Here is a 19,597-nt window from a genome sequence, read left to right on the forward strand (position 1 = left end):
GAGGCCCGGGAGCCCCTCTGTGTGGTGAAGGTGATATGTCTATCTCTTCCGTGGTCCTTTATGATGCCGTAACTCTCTCAGATGGTGTCTTTATGTCCATGTGCCTGGCACACCCCAACTGCGGTGAATCCCTACTTCCTGCAGTGCTGGGGAGGTGGGGAGCGGGGGGCTGTCCCCACAGCACTCAGTTCACCCCCTGTCTGCACATGCATCAGTCAGGATGATGGCTGTCATCGCTGACACTGACAGCATGCGGATCACGTGCCAGACGCTGCGAGCTCTGTGCTTTATAAACGGTGCTCCGTGTAATCCTCGCAGCAGCCCCGAGGCAGGCACCTTTTTTATTCTTTGTTTTTTAAAGACTTTATTTATTTATTTGAGAGAGAGAGAGAGAGAACACTTGAGAGAGAGCTTGTGGGGGAGGGGCAGAGGGAGCCAGAGAAGCAGACTCCCTGCTGAGCAGGGAGACCCCTAGGAGGGATTTGATCTCAGGATCTTGGGATCATGACCTGAGCTGAAGGCAGACACTTAACCCACTGAGCCACCTGGGCGCCCCTACCTTTGTTATTCTTTTTTTCTAGAAGAGGGGACCGGAAGTCAGTGAGTTTAAGTAACTTGCCCAACAAAACGTAAATAATAATAGTAATGATAATAATAATAATACAAATAATAGGGGGCAGATGTGGGGACTGACCCCAGCTCTGTCTGGCTCTGAAACCCCTGTGGTGAACTGCTTCACTCCACTGGCGTGGCGGGGACTCCTACCCAGGGAGGTATGCGGGACCAGGCTTATTTCCCATCGTTCCCATTTTACAGATGAGAAACCGGACTCTGTCCAGCACTCTTGCCACCCCCTGTGCTCTGCCTGGGTGCTCAGGGCATTCCCTATTAGGAGACAACCCTGGGGCTTGCAAGTAAATGCAGCAATGGCAGAACAGAAGGGCCGAGACAGAGACGGATAAGGCCGGGTGAGCTCACATGCAGGGAGACTTTGGATTATTTTCACCTTTCCTCAAGTGTGCAGGGCTGGGTTGGTCAGGGCACCAGATGAATGATGCTGGAGTCTTCAGCGTGACCCATGACCCTGTAGGGAGGCCGTATGTTTGGACCATGTCGGATTCTGGACATCTCCACAAGAGATGGCAGGCACACTGCAGAGAGAGACAGGATCCACTCGTTCATTCGCTCGCTCACTCGCTCACCCACTCAGCACAAGGCAGCCCAGCTCTGCCGAGCCACCCGAGGGCAGACTGAGCAGATGCTGAGGAAGGCTTACTGTCCCCGTGTCTATGGTGGGGGCCACGGCCCAGAAGGAGCAGGGCTTTCTAGAGTGGTCTTTTCCCTTTCTGGGGCAGCCAGCACCTGACTTTCCTCCAGTGTTGAAACTCTCTGTGCCTTTTAAAGCCCTTCCCATCCTTTCCTTGCTTTCCCTTCCTTTCCCTTGCTTTCCCTTCCTTTCCCTTCCCTTCCCTCCACCCCACCCCCCCCATGCAAGAAAAGATTTTAAGTCCAGCTTTGTGATGAAAGAGTGTTTAGTCATTTCCCCCTCTGTGCTCTCCCGAAATGCCATAGACCTGCTGGAAGAGGCTTTGTAGACATTTTGCAGAGAGGCTATTTCTGTCGTTGGAACAAAGTCTGTGTGGTGTGTGCACGTGTGTATGCGTGTGTGGGGGATAAGAACAGTACCGAACACCAGATTGCTCTGTCTGAAGAGGGTCAAGTCCCTGTGTGTCCCTGCTAATTCCGTGCCTAAAGCTGTTGACAGCCAAGACTGCTCCTTCCCTCTCCAAACCCTGCTTCCAGCACCAGCAGACCAGGACAGAGTCCTTTGAATGTTTGCCATTCTTAAGGCCAAATTGTTCTTTAAAAAAAAAAAATTATATGTATGTGTGTGTATATATACATATATCTATAACAAAATATATTTAATTTTTTATAAAATATATTTTAAATATATATTTATTATATATAAATTTATATTTGTGTATAAGTGTAACATATATTTTTAAAATATATATTTATATTGATAGGCCTATGAAGGTGCTAATTTTAGAAGAAAATACATATAAGTATGAAGAAGGAGGCCAGAACATTCAAATAAGTACCAAAGGTCAAAATCAAGCTCAGGACATGGATTCTGCCCTCCACGAATCTGTGTCCCTCCCAGAGAGGTGGCGCCACTTGCAGTGAGACCATGAGAAAGAATGCTTCCTGCAGTGTGTGCTCAGTCAGCTGCTCCCCCCGGGGGGAGCAGAGAGGCTCCCCGGGGCCCCAGAGGGAAATGGACTGAGCAGGGCACAGCACAGGCTCGGGGGCCTCTGGGCTCTCGCTGACCTGCCAGGTGACCTCGGACCCCCACTGGACTTCTTTTTTTTTTTTTTTTAAAGATTTTATTTATTTATTCAACAGAGATAGAGACAGCCAATGAGAGAGGGAACACAGGCAGGGGGAGTGGGAGAGGAAGAAGCAGGCTCATAGCAGAGGAGCCTGATGTGGGGCTCGATCCCACAACGCCGGGATCACGCCCTGAGCTGAAGGCAGATGCTTAACCGCTGTGCCACCCAGGCGCCCCCCCCCACTGGACTTCCTGAGTTTTAGCTTCTCTTTCTGTACATAGGAATCTTGAGACTTGTGCTCCCGTGTCCCAGGGTGACTGGGAGGATCAGGTGGGGGCAGCTGGAGTGCTGCTCGGAGCCTCGTGGAGAGCAGGCTGAAGGCGGGCTCGGATATGACCTTCTGGCCGTGCCATCCATGGGGCAGCATTCATCCTTTCTCTGCACCTGCTCTGAAAGTGGAGACGATGATTTCAGGGAGGGTGGTGAGGCTCCGCCGAGGTCGGAATGTGAAGAGCGCTGTTCGCCCAGATGCTCACTCTGAAACCCCAGCTTTGGACTGGGCCATCTTTAAGGTCCCACGTAACACCATGACCTTAAGTGTAGAAGTGTATTGTGAAGGAGGCAAGTGAGGTTCGGGCAGGTGGAGAGGAGGAAGGAATGCAGGGGGAGGTGAAACTCTGCTCCATTGAGGGTAAGTGCTATAGAGTGGCTTAATGAACTAGAGGTATAGGGAGGGTGCCATGTGGAAGCATATGGTGTAATTTGTTAAAGTCTGTAAGGCTCCAGGTCAAAAGGAAATCTACTTAATGAATTCTGGGAGAGAATCGTAGCTGGCGTGTACCTGGCCGGTCTTACCACTTTATAATTAGAAGAAACAAAAGACTTTATAATCGGTCCCCAGTCCCACACCGTGTCACCTCCCCAGTCTTGGGGAAAAGTCGCTTCTCCCTAAATGTAAGAGGATGAAGTCTAAAATGTAAGCCTGGAAAGTGACCCTGTTTCCGCGGCTAGGACACACCTCAAAGCCTTCAGGAACAAAGGACAAGTTAACCCCATGCCTTGTGGATGGGGAGGCTACATGTTGCTTCTTGATTTCAGAAGCACAAACAAGTGTGCTTTTAGAAAGGAGCAGACCTGACATAGTTCATGCTGTGGTCACGGAAGGTGATAGAATCACGGTCCTCAAGATAATTTCAAGACACGCGGTAATGCTCACAGATGTTAAGGGAGAAAAGCCATTTGCACATTTTGGTTTGTGTGTGCGTGTGTGTGTGTGTGTCTCTGTGTATTTCAGAGGGCTGTTCAGTTACTGTTCGTGGAGGCTCTTTCTTGGGGTAGAATTATGGGATAGAATTTATTTTGTTTTTGAAAAAATTTCTGTACAAAAATTAACACATTTCGCTCTTGAAATGGGGAAAACACCAGAAATTTTTATTTCTTTTCACTTTTGGGGTCGTGGAGTGAGATCTCAGAGACATTTGGGTTCATTGCACTCCTTGGGCACGTTGTCATTTTGGGCTTGTTTGTTTGCTTGGCTTTAAAGAAACTTTTAAATTTTAGAATAATTTGAGATTTAAAGGAAAGTTGCAGAGATAGTACAGAAAGTTCCCGTGTGCCTTTGTCCAGTTTCCTGCAATGTTAACATCTTACACAAGAATGCTCTTTGTTAAAACTGAGAAATTAACACTAGTACGTTACTATTAACTAAACTACAGACTTTATGTGGATGTCGCCAGTTTTTCCATTCATATTCTTATTCTTTTCCTGTATGTCGCACTGCACTTAATAATTTTTTTAAACAAATACAGCCACTCACTGTGGTAACATCAGATTTTTTAAATTGCTATTTTGCATGAACATCTGTATTTTCTAAAGAAAGGTAAAAGTTAGCAATTTTTCTTTCATCTCTCTTTTTATTTGTTTCATTTGTGAAAGTTGTTTCACTTTTCAACCCCTAGTCCTCTCAACATTTCTGTCATTTGCAGTGTGTAGAACTATCATTTTAGTAATTTCATATCTTCTCCAATTAACCCTGGTTTTTTTTTTCAATTGTTTTTTTTTTTTTCAGTTTGTCTTCCTCCTGCATCAGGATGTCATTAAAAGATGAATGCTATGGAATTATCACTAATTTTGTTAGGTCAAATAATGTACTGTTTTTAGGATTTTTTTTTTAAGATTTTATTTATTTGACAGAGATAGAGACAGCTAGCGAGAGAGGGAACACAAGCAGGGGGAGTGGGAGAGGAAGAAGCAGGCTCATAGCAGAGGAGCCTGATGTGGGGCTCGAACCCATAACGCCGGGATCACGCCCTGAGCCGAAGGCAGACGCTTAACCGCTGTGCCACCCAGGCGCCCCTGTTTTTAGGATTTTTAAAAAATGTCCATATCTGTGAGAGACATACTGAAATATTTTCAGGTGAAATTCTTTATTTTAAAATAACTTAAGCAAATAAAAAAAAATTGGAGAGCCAGAGCAAACAAAAAAGGGTGTGTCTATTGGTGTTCATTAGATATTCTTTTATTGGCGTATGGTTGAAATCTATAATTAAAAAGTTGTTTAAAATGGAAATTTCAGGGGCGCCTGGACGGCTCAGTCAATACAACACGCAGCTCGTGATCTCAGGGTTGTGAGTTGGAACCCCACATTGAACATAGAGGTTACTTTTAAAAAAGCATTGGACCTTTAATTTAAAAAATAATAATAATTTTAAAAATAACTTAAATTTAAAAATTTTTTAAAGATTGTATTTATTTGTCACAGAGAGAGAGAGAGAGACTGAGCACAAGCAGGGGGAGCGGCAGACAGAGGGAGATACAGGCTCCTCGCTGAGCAAGGAGCCCGATGCGGGGCTCCATCCCAGGACTCTGGGATCATGACCTGAGCTGAAGGCAGCTGCTTCACTGCCTGAGCCACCCAGGTGCCCCTAAAAAAACTTTTTTAATGGAAATTTAAAAGAGTTGAGCAGGAGAGGCTTTGGTTTCATGTGACAATGCCCAGTCTTGTGGACTGTGCTGAGCAGGAGCTGTTCGATTCGTCGGACACTGGCGGATCAGTACAGCAGACATCCGTAGGTGTGTAGCTCTGTGTCAGAAACACACATGTCCCAGGCACTGCACCAGGTGCCTGCTGAACAAGCACAGACCATGCTGCCCTTCAGGAACCTGAGTCAGACATATTTGAGCCTTGGGGAGGAACCACCCATGCAGTAAAGGCTAATTAAAAATGAATCTTGGCTGGTAGCAAGGACCCTATATTTTCAAGGGGATTTTATTTGCATCTCTCTTAGTTTTATGGGTTTGAGTTGACTCATCTCAGCCATGTGGTTACTAAATGGAAGATTTATTGTTATGCCTGATAATAATAATAATTTCTAATAATAATAATTTTAAAATCTTGTGCAGATGATAATTTTTCCAAGGACCTGTAGCCCTTCATAATTATCACAGTTATCCTATTGCTCATTTAGCTAAATCGTAGCCACCAGTAGCTGCTGCCTTTCTGCTTGCTGAAGTCAGCTGTTCCCCTGCCCCCCCAACCCCCACCCCGATCCCTGGAGGGCCCTGCTGCCTCACTCCCTGAGCACACAGCGCTGGTGCTGAGCTCTGCTCCACTCCACTCCGCTCTGCTCCGCTCTGTGATGCTGGCAAAATCGAGCCAACACTGGTTTCCATCTCTCCTTCTATTCTGCAGCAGAAGTATTGGGAAGCCCTAAACTCGGAGCAGGTATGGACAATCATACTCTCTCTATTCCAGAAGGGACGTCCTGTGGCTTGATGCCATTTCCTGTTTTTATGAGCCCCCCTTGGATGGCAGGCCGGGGCCACATTCCTTTAGGGAAAAAAAAGAAAAAACGAGAGGCCAGTCTGAGGATCAGGGGATTTCCCAGCCTCTCTCAGTTCATTCTGCTCATGTCAGAAGATGTGTAACCCGAGGAGAAGCATGGTTTGGAACAAAAGCCCGCGGACAAGCGGAGTGGCTGCAGGTAGCAGTGATGGTGGTGCTGGGGGTGGCTGCATCCCCCCTCCCCCTGGCACTGTCGTCCTGGGACCCTGGGCAGCTGGCACTATCTCCCTGCCTCCCTGGCCTGCAGGGGAGAGTTGAGCTTGTTTTGTGGCAACCACCTGTGCCTGCCGTCTCCCAGGATTCTTTCTGGTAAGAGCGGAGATCATCTTTGGCTCAAATGTTCTTTATGCCTGGATTCCATCAATGTTTTTGTTGCTTAAGATGAGGTTTCAAAATGCAGTGTTCTGGGGATTCAGAAGGAAGAGACGTAAAATGTTTTCATAGGCTTAACCCGCTTCAAAGAGCGCCCTTGATCGACGTGGCTGACTGGCGGCGGCCGAGCTGGTCAGGGGTAGCAAGAAGAGCTCTTAAGAAGCCCTTTTGGGAGCTGGAGCGGTGATTCTGAAATATCGCGGTGGCTAAACATCACCCTAGGCACTTGTTAAAATGTCAAACCTTAGGTCCCAAACCAGAGAGGGTCAAAGGTGGGTGCCTGGTGTCTGTCTTTTTAATGAGCGCTTTGGGAGTTTTGGGTGCGGTTGATCCGCAGCCCACTCTGAGAGCTGTGATCTGGAACATGGGCCTCAGCCTGAAGTCAGCATTCATCAAAAAGTATATTCTCCACCCTCAAAGAACGGAACAGGCCCCTACTTCCACCACCAGGCACCTGGGCCATGGAGGCGGAAGGGCCGGGGAGCTCTTTGACTGGGGATTTGCTTGTTAACCCCTCCAAGGCTGCAACCAAACGTGGATAAGTTAGCGCTGGAAGGGGCTGGCACAGCCCCAAACAGGTATGGGGGGCCGAGCTGCACCAACCCAACCAGCTTAGCCCCTGGCCTGCAGGGTTCCTGGGGAGGAGGTGGCCTTTTTAACGTGATACTATGTTTAGTCACCAAGTCCTAGAACTCAGTTATCAGTAAATCACCAATTGAATTGGGCTCTTCCTTTCTATTCAAAACAAAGCCACATTTTGCATTTTATAACTGGCATGGTGTGGGCATTTGTCTCAGTGGCTCAGGGAACTCTGCAGACCTTTTCTGGGACCCCTCAGACTGGCCTGTTTGATTGAGCTTCAGTTTGAGCAGTGGGCGTAGTGTCTCTCTTGGAGTGCGTGCCACGACTGGCTGTTTCCCTGCCTACATAGATCGTCTGGCCCAGGCGGACACCTTTTCCGACGTTATTTCCTGGGTCTCTTGATACTGTCAGAGGTGACCTTGTCATTCCAAGTTATCAGTCATAGAAACTCAGGAAGTAGGGGCGCCTGGGTGGCGCAGTCGTTAAGCCTTGGGCTCAGGGTGTGATCCCAGTGTGCTGGGATCGAGCCCCACATCAGGCTCCTCTGCTAGCAGCCTCCTTCTTCCTCTCCCACTCCGCCTCCTTGTGTTCCCTCTCTCACTGGCTGTTTCTGTCAAATAAATACATAAAATCTTTAAAAAAAAAAAAAAAAGAAAAAAGAAAAGAAAGAAACTCAGGAAGTAAAGAGCTCGTATTCAGTTGCTGATCCAACACCCTTGATCTTACCCCTGGAGAAACTGAGGCCCAAAGAACAGAAGGCAAGTTAGTTGCAGATGGAGGACTTGAGTCCACCCCCCGCTTGCCTCCGTGGCTGGACTCACCAAGAATTCCCTCCTCTTGGCCATGTGCGAAGTTCTCTCTCTCTCTCATTGGTCACATGAGAACAATAGGAGGACTTCGCAAACCGTGTCATCAATGCTTATGTGACTGTTTCTCTTTTTTCTTTTTCTTTTTTTTTTTTTAAGATTTTATTTATTTGACAGAGACAGCGAGAGAGGGAACACAAGCAGGAGGAGTGGAAGAGGGAGAAGCAGGCTTCCTGCTGAGCAGGGAGCCCGATGAGGGGCTGGATCCCAGGACTCTGGGATCATGACCTGAGCCAAAGGCAGACACTTAATGACTGAGCCACCCAGGTGCCCCTGTTTCTCTTTTTTCAACCTTTTACTCCTAACTTTTCCCATACTTGTGGGAGTCAGAATAATAAAATATTCACTGGCAGTGACCACCATTCTGAATTAAGTTTTAAGTGTTTGTTTTGGACAAGTCTGCTGAGCCTCAAGTTTAGAGGAAATGGCATGGTGGGGAGGTGGGGCAGGTGGCAAGGGCAGATCGGTGCCCTGCTCTTGAAAGGACAAGGTGGTGTCCATGCTCAGCTACAGGTGAATGGCATGGGCAGTACAAAGAAAGTCGGGTGTGAGAGCTCAATGGGGGCAGGCAGTCAGAGTAGGCTTCCTGGAAGAGGAGGTACTTACCTGGGCCATAAAGAATGGTTGGATTTGCCTGGTCTATAATAGGAATGACTTAGGCATGGTGGTGGGAATTCTCGAGATAAAAGGAACATGACTCATTCTCACTGGAGTAAAGATGGAAAAAGGGGGTAGAAAGTGGGGCTGGTCTGTTCCAGGCCATTGACCATTAACTCCTTGCTTTAACATTATACATGTCCCATGAGGTCCTAGAAATGCAGGCCTGATTAACCTGCCCTTACTATTTCTCCTTGTCTGTGCCTGGGTCATGAGAACCAGAACTGGAGCTGTTGTTTGTGGTGGGGCATTGGAAGAGATGGGAAGTGTCTGTGCCATCCAGGTACCATTTGTGTCTTTTGTCCACAGTGGGACCCTGAAGACATAAACCTCGAAGGGAACAAAGACAACGTGGAGATGCTCAGATCCCAGGCGCATAGGAGCTCCCTGGGGCCAGTGGCCTTGACGTCTGAGGAGGAACATCTGGAACCAGCCCATCAGCCCTGAGCCCCCAGTCAAGCGTTTGTCAGGAACTGAGCAGGGATCAACCTGCGGTGACACCCACGGCAGGAAGCTCAGTTTCCGCAGAGGCTGCTCATGACAGTGAGGAACCAGGCGCTGTCACTGAGCTTGGCCGCTCTGCATCATGGCTCAGAACAGAGCAAAGACTCTGGGTCCCGTGCACAGACCTGGGCATGCACAGTTTGTTCTGAAGATTAGAAGTTCACAGACCACTCTTGCTTTGCAGTAGAAACCTTCATCTAAGGAGCATGGAGCCCTCTCTTCCTTTTCCCTTCAGATCTATCTGCTAGGTGCCAGGAACGAGTTCATCTAACAAATAGCTCATGTGTTTGGATCTCCATAGAGCCCCACTCTGCAAGACCTGGCTAAGCCCAGGAGATGAGGGATGGGCGCATATGTGGGGGATACAGGACACAGTCACTGGTACTGATGGGACCCGGCTCCTGGCCTCCCAGTCAGCCACCTGAGTTTTCTGCTGGAAGTTGGAGGTAGGACTGCTTGGTCAACCAGAAGTTTGTGAGCTCACAGGTGTTGAGAAGGCAAGCAAAGTAACTTGCTCTAGGGACTAGGACTTGCTCCAGCCCGCCAAGGTGTGTGCTGGGCAGGGTATGCAGGTGAGGGGGACTGTCTACTTCGGGAGCTAACATGAAAGCAGGCAGAGGGTAAGAGGCACGGTGGGAGGTGTTAATTCAAGCACAGCCATCTCATGTTAGGATTATTTTGATACTGTGATCACAGGAAAGGGGAAGGGTGGAGGGAATGGGGCCGAGGTGGGAGGAACACTGAGTGAATTAAATCATGATTGAGTTGAAGCATCTCACTGTGGAGCACAGGGATGTTTGAATCCCAGCACAGCCGCGAAAGCCAGCCATGAGGGGAACTGCGAGACATGCCAAGAAACACAGCTCTGCTCCTGGCTGGCCCCTTGGAGCCTGTGTGACTTGGTTGCAATTGCTCAGTTTCTCCAAAGGGGTAGGTACAAATCCCAGCAGCATGAAGAAGGGGGTGTCTCGGGGAAGCAGGCGGGTTCCACAGATCTTTGTGGAGATCTTAATCTTTTGAGTGGCCTCTAACTGGAGGTGAACTTAAAGTCACCCTGTTTATCCCCTTTATCCAACTGCCTTGATCCCTGGGTGTCTTGTAATGGAGTTTGCGAAAGCCGGTTTTGCTTTGTGATCCTAACCACGGAAGCTGTTCTTCGAGAGAAGATGAAGATCTGAGTGGGGGGTGAGGTGGAGAGTGCATTTCAGATGAAATCATACAGAGGATTGGGGGAAGGTTGGAATCCAGTCAAGGCAGGAGGAACCCTGATGTGACCGGAATCGATGGTGCAATCCGGGCTAGATGGTGAAGATGCTGGCAAGGAATCAGACCGTGGAGGCAAGGGAGTTAGCTCTTAATACTGTGGCTCATGACTGATACCAGAGTAGGAAAGGGACTGACATGACTCTGGTAGGCCACAGCTTTGCAGGAAGCAGAAACGTAGTCATGGCACAGTATGAACACGGAGAACATATTTCACTGGAGTGATAAAAGCAGGGCAGAAGGAGGGCTCTTCTTTAGAAAGGCAAGAAGGCACAGGGACAGGATACCATCTCTGGAGTTTACATTTCACATATCCTTCCTCTCTCAAGAGGAGGCTGGCCCATGCTCGGGACCGCGGTGGGGTGGGGAGCACCAGAACTTGGCTGGATCTTGATGGAAATGGCCATTTACCCAAGAAAGTCAAACAGTCTTGCTGATTTGAGCAGCACAAACTACTTGAGTCCCAGATGTTGTCTGTCTCCCTAGTTCCCATCGATCATCCCAGCCTTCCTTCACAAACCAGTTCCTCGTGTCTCAAAGCTGAATCTCAAGTCTCTTCACCCAGAATAAACTATTAAACTGAAAATCTTGGAAGCAAACTTTGGCCTCCTTGTTCAATAAGAATCTGCCTGTTATGCAAAGCTCTGGAACCCTGGAGCCTTTGTAAAGAGGTGCCAACCAAAATGCCTTTCTCCTGGTCAGAGTGTCCCTCTCCCGGGCCTCCATTGCGGCTTCATCCCCATCAGACCAGGAGGGTAATGCGAGTTACTTGCCCTGAAGACTCACTGAGCAGTGAGAAGGGTTACCTACAAGGGAAAAGGCTGGGAAACAAACTGTAATCATCTCCTGCCCACTCATCTAGATGTGAGTGATGGTGTAATGCGGTCTGAGTTGTGCTGCCTATTATCACCATGGCTTGGAGCATGTTACCTAACCTTTGTGAACTGAGGTAAACAGAATACCTATCTACAAAACTTGTTGTGAAGACTAAGTAAATCAACATACATGAACTGTGTAACCCACCAGTGCCTGGACTCTCAAAGTAGGCCTTGCAAAGGGATTAGTTTCCTTCTTCCCTATACGTCCTGGCCACTTATGTGCAGAAAGGCTATAAGTAACCCAAAATATCAGACCCACAAATAGAACGGTCTTCAGAGGTTTGAATCCCCTCAACAATCCTTTTTTTTTTTTTAAGATTTTATTTTATTTATGTGACAGAGAGACAGCCAGCGAGAGAGGGTACACAGTAGGGGAGTGGGAGAGGAAGAAGCAGGCTCCCAGCAGAGGAGCCCAATGTGGGACTCGATCCCGGAAAGCCAGGATCACGCCCTGAGCCGAAGGCAGACGCTTAACGACTGCGCTACCCAGGCGCCCCCCCCCAACAATCCTAATAAATGATTATCTAGCCCCCACTCAAGCTCTTCCAAAAAAGAAAAAAAAAAAAGATTTCAATATTTTATATTCCAAAGTCTGTATCCTTCCTTTAGGGAGAGTTCTGATTACTAAGACTTTCGTAAAATCCTATCTAGATCCTGAAGGACCACTCTCTCCTTTTCTCCCACCAGCACTTCAGTATTCTGAAGAGATCGGTGAGCAACGGGTGGTGTCACACTCACATCACGGGTGTTACAATGGGGTATGAGCTCCTACAGAGTAAGGAGAGGCACTCAGCCAGGGAGCGTGGCTGGGCTCCAGCTCCCAAATCTGATTCAGTGTGATCCTTGTCAAGTCATTTTCCTTTCTGGGTCACAGTTTCCTCATCTGTAAAATGAAAGGCCAGATTTCTTTCTTCCCTTTTATGAATATGCCAGTGAATTTGTTTTCCACAGAAGATGGACATCTTTATAAACTCTCAAAAAGATATTAAACTATTAAGACAAGTTTCAGATCTACTTTGAAAATAAGATTCAATATATAATATATACTTCCGTTTGGATTTTGCTATCCAATTAAGATAAAATTTGTCTTTGTAACATGATGGGATCATAGCATTTGACATTTAAAAATTTTGCAGATTCCTTCCAGTACTGAAAACCAAAAACTATGCCACCTTGTTTCCAAACTTGGGGATTCTGGTGAGTTCATTTCGTTTCTTTACTAAGAGGCTCTATTACTGGCAGTTCATTTTGGTCAAGTTTCATTCTTGCTAAACCATCTCTTATATTGAAGGACGTATGAAAATATTTTCCACAGAGCCAGAAAAAGGACCTATATCAGTCACTGAGGAAAAGGATAGCCATGCCTTAGGAGTGTCTCAAGACCGACTTCAGAATACTTTCAAGATTGTCTCCACTTCTTTTTCTGTGCCCGCTTGATCATTCTCCGCATTTTCCAACTATGGGGCATTGCTCTTCTCTCTCCGACTTTACATTGTTTTTTTCCCCCCAATGTTCAGGTCGATGCTTTGGCAGAGAAACCTCTGCCTTAAAACAAGCCAAGATACAGCGCGATGCTGGCAAAGATCTCTTCAAGTTTACACATCCTGTCCGGTATTAATCCAAAGGTCACCATCAGCTGAGAGGGGCGTTCTTAAACAAGAAAGAAGTTCAAGAAATGATGCTAAATCGAATTATCTGGAGAACATCTGATTTGCTTTTTCCTTAGCGAACTCTGAAAGCTAAACAAGGCCCCAGGCACCCTGACTGCTCCTTCCGGGTTGGACACTTCAACAGCGCGTTAACTTTTAAGCGTCTTCAGATTCACTTCAAACTAATCCATTGCTTGGAGAACGCATCATACTCTCCCGATTCCACCGGAAACTTTCCACCAGCTGCCGGCGCTGGCGGCAGAGGGCCCGGCTCTTCCCTTCCGGGGTCCTCAGGGTCTGCAGCTGCGATTGTAGCAGGGTCTAGTCCCTACGGGGGTCAGGGGTGCTTGCCCCTCTTCAATCCCTGCTGGCCGGATCAGAACTGAATCCTGCCTTCTACCGCCGATCTCTTTCCGGAGAAGCTGCGGAACCCCGGCGTCCCGCGGGCCGCTCAAACCACAGCCCGGGCACTTCCGGGAGGAGAGGCGCCGCGCGGCTTAGCGCGTGCGCAGTGCGCAGCCACCGCCTCCCGCGAGTCGGGTTCCCGCTTTGCGGCGGCTGCGCCCGGGGCCGGCAGAGCCGCCAGGGGTGCTGCTGGTGTGCGGCTCGCCCCGCTGATGGTTTAAGGGGATCGTTCTGAGATGAAGTGACCGTGCCGAACGTAGTTGACACGACTCGACATCTTTTACGGTGTACTGTAAATCCCTCTCGTCTTTGCTTTTAAATACACATATTTTTTGGAAATAAAGATAGTGCGCGTAATGGTTTTTTTAAAAAAGAATCTGGTTGTAGCAAAAAGCTTCTGAAGAAACCCAACAGTGCCCTGCCCCTCTCCTCCGACCTCAGCAGCCCTGCTTCTCAACCATCCTTTCCTCCCCTCTCCTCCCTTCCCCTCCCTTTTTTCTTTTCTTTTTTCTCTTTTCCTTTCCCTTCCCTCCCCTCTCTGTCCCCCGCCCTTCCTTCCTCTTTCTACCAAGTTTAACTTGCTTGTTCTAGTAGTTTTCTCATTAGGTTTGATTTCAAACATGCTTTTTGGCTCTGAAGTTCCAAGATGATACTTTTTCCTCTTAGCTGGATTATCTCCAGCTTCCAGGAAGCGCAGGCTGGTGAGGCAGAGCAGCCGCACCTGTGTATTGAGAACTCCGTGTTAAGAACTGTCTTCTCATCCTGCAGGTTGCTGTGGATCCTCCAGTGCCAGAGCCCCCTTGGTTACATGGTGAGCCCTAAACTAGCTTCCAGCTTCTGAATCCACATATTCCTTCAAGGCAGCCTGGCAAGTTCCACTCCTCTACTCTGGACTTGACCTTTCCCTTCATCCTGTTTTCTTTCTTCCCGCAGGTGTCTTAGCACTTGGAGCATCTCCAGGGCAAGTGTGAGGGATTTTGGAAACCCACAACTGGACGAAGGGCCCTCATCCACTGCAGCCGTCTTAGCCTTGCTCAGAGATAGCCTGGCCAAAAAAGAACTATTCCATAGGCCTTTCCTTCTGGCTAGTAATTGCACTTGGTGAATATGTCTATCCTAAAGGTCTGATTTGCGTGATGCCTGTTCAAATATAGGCTCTCCGGCTGGACCCCTTGGTGATTTCCTAGATCTGGCCAAGGCCTAGGAATCTTTAACAAGCTATCACGTGACTGATTCTGTTACAGATGACCCAGGACTGCTCTTTAGAAACACTGCCCTAAGGAAATTACTTTAAACCTGATCTATTTGCATGAGGTGTTTTCATAAAACTATTTAGAACAGAAAAAAAAAGAAATGTGGTCAAGACCTCAAACCCCACTGTTGGGAAAGATTAGATATTATACGTTAATGAAGCAATGATATTTTACCATTAAATCTAAAAGATTAAAAAAAAACCTAAAAGATATAAACCATAGGGGCGCCTGGGTAGCGCAGTCGTTAAGTGTCTGCCTTCGGCTCAGGGTGTGATCCCGGCTTTCCGGGATCGAGTCCCACATCGGGCTCCTCCGCTGGGAGCCTGCTTCTTCCTCTCCCACTCCCTTGCTGTGTTCTCTCTGTCACGTAAATAAATAAAATCTTAAAAAAAAAAAAAAAAGATATAAACCATAGCCTGGAGTCTTAGACCTGAATTATCTTGAAATCATCTCATTCTCACAACATGAATTCCCAATTCCAACACGGTTAAGAAAGATCTACAAAAGGCGATTTCAAGTAACAAAAGTAGATCACAAGAGAGTGTGCCCCTATGAGCAAATATTTTATTTTATGAGCAATTATTTTAAGAACACTGTTTACCAATAAGATCAGAAGAGCCTTATCAGTCATTCTGTGTTTCCGTTGTCACGGATTATGTGGATTCTTGTAGTAGTAGCTCCTTGACTGTGAAAGCTGTTAAATACATCCCCCAACTAAAAAATATCTCCCCCTAAATTCCCCTTCCTTTCAAGTTTGCAGCATAAACACCTGTTTCCAGAGAAACCCGTGGCTCAGACTACTGATGTAGTTCCAGTTCCTTGCCAAGTACGTCCTCTCAGACCAGCTAAAGGTAATGGGAGACCAGATAGTAACTCCCCCTAAATGGAGAAAATAAGCAGGAGAGAGCCCCCGGGAAAATATGAAAGTCATGTTGCTACATAAAGGCAGGACAGGAAAATTAAAAGGACAGAACAGTTTTAGAGTTCTTTGTATAAATAAGAAAAGAGGCATATGAAAAAAGTGTATAAGTAACTTTGTCATGGATGTGTTTATGAATCTTATACTTCTAACGCTTTCTGTACTTTTTCAGTTAGTCTATATCAATTATATAATTAGACAAAATAAACTAAACAAAGTTATAAATACATATCTGCTCCCCCAAATGAAATCTGTATAAACATTAGGAAAAGGGGAAATTCATACGTAACTGCACTGTGTGCTCTGAACGCATTTTTATCTTGCTCTCTGCGTGTATGTAGAAATTCTATTTCCTTTTTACTTTCCAGATTTTATGCCTTTTCTATAGTATTTTTTTTTATTTAGGTAAAAACAAGGTGATCCACCATAATAATAATAATAGTTAGGCAAGGACTTCAATAGTTGGTAAAAGCATCCTGTGAAAGGTTATTGGGACTATTCACAGAGTCTCAAATATCACCCCACAAATTACTTTATTAATTACAAACGGAAATGGGTTTCTTTACAATAGTGAAATCTGGAGGATCTCACCTTGACCAAGTAATCACATTCACATCACCAGAATGAGACACGCTGACATCGCGTCCCTCCTGCTGTAATATCCTGGGCGGGGTACACCACCACCTGTGAAATATTCTTGCCAAATATTTTGATTGGAACCTACTTTTGAGGAAACAATCAGACGGATCTATATTATGGGACATTCTACACAACAACTACCTTGGATTTTTTAAAATGTCAGTGTCATGGAGGACAAAAGAACAAGAACTAGAGAACTGTTCTGGTATGAAGGAATCTAAACGGAGGGATAGAATCTGATGTGGCATCACTGGGGTAATTGAGGAAATTTCAATGTGTACGGTATATTAACTAACATTATTGTTTCATTTTTCAGAGCGATAATACTGTTATGGTTGTATAGGACAATGCCCTGTTCTTAGGATACACATGCTGGACTATTTAGGAGGGAAGCATCATGACTCAGCAACTTTTCAACAGCTTGAGGGAGAGGAGTATGTATTTCCAGGTGTATGCATATATGGAAAGAAAGAGATAAAGTAAATGAGATCAAATGAATGAGTGAATAGAGGTGAACAGTATGTATGGTCGTTGTAAGAGTCTTTGAACTGTTCTGTAGGTTTGAAGTCTTCCCGCGTCAAAAACTGGGGTGGGGGGAGGCACGGGAGTAAAGCCTCTCCCAGTCAGCCCCAGCAAGAGTCGCCTGTCCTGTTCCGCTGTCTGTCACACTTGCCAGTGGAGGATCCTGAAGGCTCAGGGCTTTGCCAAGCACCCAGCTGGATTACTAGGGACTGCTAGCAGCTTCCCCATGTGGCTGAGTCAGAGCCGGCTAATTGTGGGATGATGTCAGGACACAAAGGATGGACAGATTCCAGTTTGTCTGGTCCTGAGAAAAAAATAGGTCCTGTATCTTCGACAGCCCTGATAAGCCGCCTCCAGGGATATGAGTAATGGGCAGACCCAGGGGATGAACCCGGGCGAAGAAAGCTGGACAATGGAAAGCCCTGAGCACCGTGACAAGGAAATTCTTCCCCTGAATTGCCTTTTCCTATTGAGATAAGATAGTACACAATAAAGCATCAGGCCTAGAAGTGCTGCCGCGGATCCCCAGGGAGCAGCCGGCCTCAGCCTGAGCCCACGTCCTGCGCGCAGGTGCTCTCCTCACCTGGGAGGTCTCCCAGCGGGCTCGCCCCTCCTGCCACGGGCCAAAGTCATGACCTCGGACGCAGAAGGCCTGCGGGCCCGTCCTGGTGCCACCACTCCCCAGCTGTGAGACTGACTCCTGCCCTCCTCATTCATAAGAAAGTTCACTCCTCTCCGACCTGCCTCATTGGTGGGCTGCAAACACCAAAAGCCAACCACGAACGCTATTCCAGCCCCTAAAGGCCAGTGAAATACGTTATCATCTTGACTTTGTAGGCATGAGGCATGTTTTGTAGCTGTCCCCCCCTTTTCCGGTCCAATTCGCCTGGATGTCTCTTAGGCCTTGACTGCATTTCTTTTGTAAGATTGGATGAGGAAAGCCCCTTTGAACTTCTGAGGAGGCCAGATGGAGATACTTTGAGATGCTCTCTTTCTCCTGAGCAAATGAAGAGTGGCAGAAGATGTCACCCCTTTGATACACCTTAGCCAGAAAACAGATCCCCACAGGCAAGTGGTGACACCGCGCGGGCCCGAGGAGGGAGGAGCGGGTGAGCTGAGCTGACACAGGGAGGGCAGGTGGGGCCTCCTCTCAGTCCGGATGTGGGCCTCGTTTTCTCAGGTGCGACAGGGCAGACCTGGGCGAGTGGGAAGGGGGCAGCGCCTTCACCTGGTCTTCAGGGGGAGAGCGTTGAGCTGAGGGGGCAGGTACATGGGCGGAGCTCCCAGACACCAGAGTGACTCCAGCCCAGCTCCGTCACCCCTTCCTCGAAGAGGTGTTGGGCAAGAAGCCCCGTTGCCCAGAGGTCTGGACCAGGTGATGTGCCAGGGCTCTTCCAGATTTCAGAAGCTGAGCTACTTTTGTCTAGCACTGAATTTGCGTTAACCGGTCCTCTGCTTGACAGCCGTTGTGACCTCGACATGCTTGTTCGCTCTCTGAGCCTTAGTTCTCTCAGCCGTAAAATGAGGTTGTTCACGGTTACCCTACTTACCTCCTAGAGCCGTTACAAGCATCCACAGACTTCAGATGAGATTCCTGGTGAAATCATAAATGTGCCCCCATCTCTCTGTGTACTCTGTCCCCAGTTCTGGGGTGACCAGGTGAGTGCCTGGAGTGGCTGTCCCATGGGTGACAGCAAGGGTCACACACGCTCAAGGCATCAGCACTAAATCAGATTTCACTAGCCATCATCTCTTTGTGGTGACCCCTGTGGCTCTTCTAGTCTTCCCTATCTCCTGCCTTTACTCTCCCCTTCTTCCTTCCCTTATCTTCCCTCAGCTAGCACTTTCTGAGAGGTTCTGTGTCTCAGATATTCTGCTGGGCTGGGGGAGTGCATAAATCCCATACAAGACTGTGAGTCTTGCCTGGAGAACCCAGAGTGGGGACAGGGACAAGGCCAGCAGTGGTCTCAGGGAGGCCTGTGCTGTGGGCTCACAGGGTGGCAGACCTTTGGCCAGGGGCAAGGCTGGAAGAGTGGAGGCCAGACAGGGGAATTTCATCAAGAACCAGACATTTGAGCCTGTCTTTGAAGGACAGATAAAGATTTCCCACACAGAGAAGACAAGGGGTAAGCATGGACAAGCGCGTGGCTGTGTCTCGAGCCCTGTGGTCTCTGCTTCTCTGCTCCCCAGCCCCTCACCAGCTCCTTCACTCTGGTCAGCCTTCTGCAGGCAGTTTCTTTCTAGCAAGACGATTTGAAAGCTGGCAGCAGGTTGTGGAATCGCTGCCACCTGCTCCTGGGGGCGTGGGGGTTGGCTGTGAAATATTACTAGGAAATCAAGGCAGAAATTCTCAACCCTGGCTGTGCACCACAATCACCCGGGGTTTGGTTTGGGTTTTATCTTAATTCAGGTTTCCTGGCCCCGCCTTTGGTATCTGTTGCTTCAGTAAATCCAGGACGGGAGCCCTGAGATGGGTACAGTCTGCTCTCACAAACCTGACGTGGAAATATTGTCACACCCACTTTGTTTTTCCAGTCTCTGCCTGAAGACTGCACACGTTTTCTTGCAGGAAGCTCAGTAACCCCTAGGAAAGATTCCCACCCTGCTTGGGTTTGCCGAGAACCCTGAAGGCTTAGCTCTTCCGAAAAAGAGAAGGAGCTGTGATAGGGTTAGTTGGCTCAGTCCGGCCTCATTCCCAAAGGGGAGAGGGTGGGCGATGAACTGTCTACTACTTACCTTCCCCCTGCCTCACTTTCCTCATCTGTGCAATGGGGATAAAAACAGTCCTTCCCTCATAAGCTAGGCTGAAGGAGCTCAGAGAATGTAAGGGCACACCGTGAGTGCTCAGTGACGACGGCTGCCCTGCGGTCAGGGGAGTGGGCTCTGGAGCCAGACTCTGGTTCACAGC

At 47.9% G+C, this 19,597-nt stretch overlaps 1 protein-coding gene and 1 long non-coding RNA gene across 2 annotated transcripts in view; both read left to right on the forward strand.

The window, feature by feature from the left end:
- The window catches only part of TMEM44 (transmembrane protein 44), a 33,269-nt gene extending 21,666 nt beyond the window's left edge, over positions 1-11,603 (forward strand). The window contains exons 10-11 of the mRNA XM_034671235.1: positions 6,028-6,060; positions 8,967-11,603. Coding sequence (XP_034527126.1) covers positions 6,028-6,060; positions 8,967-9,104 — 171 coding nt within the window. The 3' untranslated portion in view covers positions 9,105-11,603. The remainder of the gene's footprint in view (positions 1-6,027; positions 6,061-8,966) is intronic.
- A 1,374-nt stretch (positions 11,604-12,977) lies between these two features.
- LOC117802356 lies at positions 12,978-14,904 on the forward strand. Its single transcript, XR_004625596.1, has 3 exons — positions 12,978-13,641; positions 14,125-14,167; positions 14,290-14,904. It is a non-coding gene; the product is annotated as an uncharacterized LOC117802356 (long non-coding RNA).
- Positions 14,905-19,597: the final 4,693 nt, after the last annotated feature.

Source organism: Ailuropoda melanoleuca, chromosome 1 (assembly GCF_002007445.2).
Source record: "Ailuropoda melanoleuca isolate Jingjing chromosome 1, ASM200744v2, whole genome shotgun sequence".
Taxonomy (NCBI): Eukaryota; Metazoa; Chordata; class Mammalia; order Carnivora; family Ursidae; genus Ailuropoda; species Ailuropoda melanoleuca.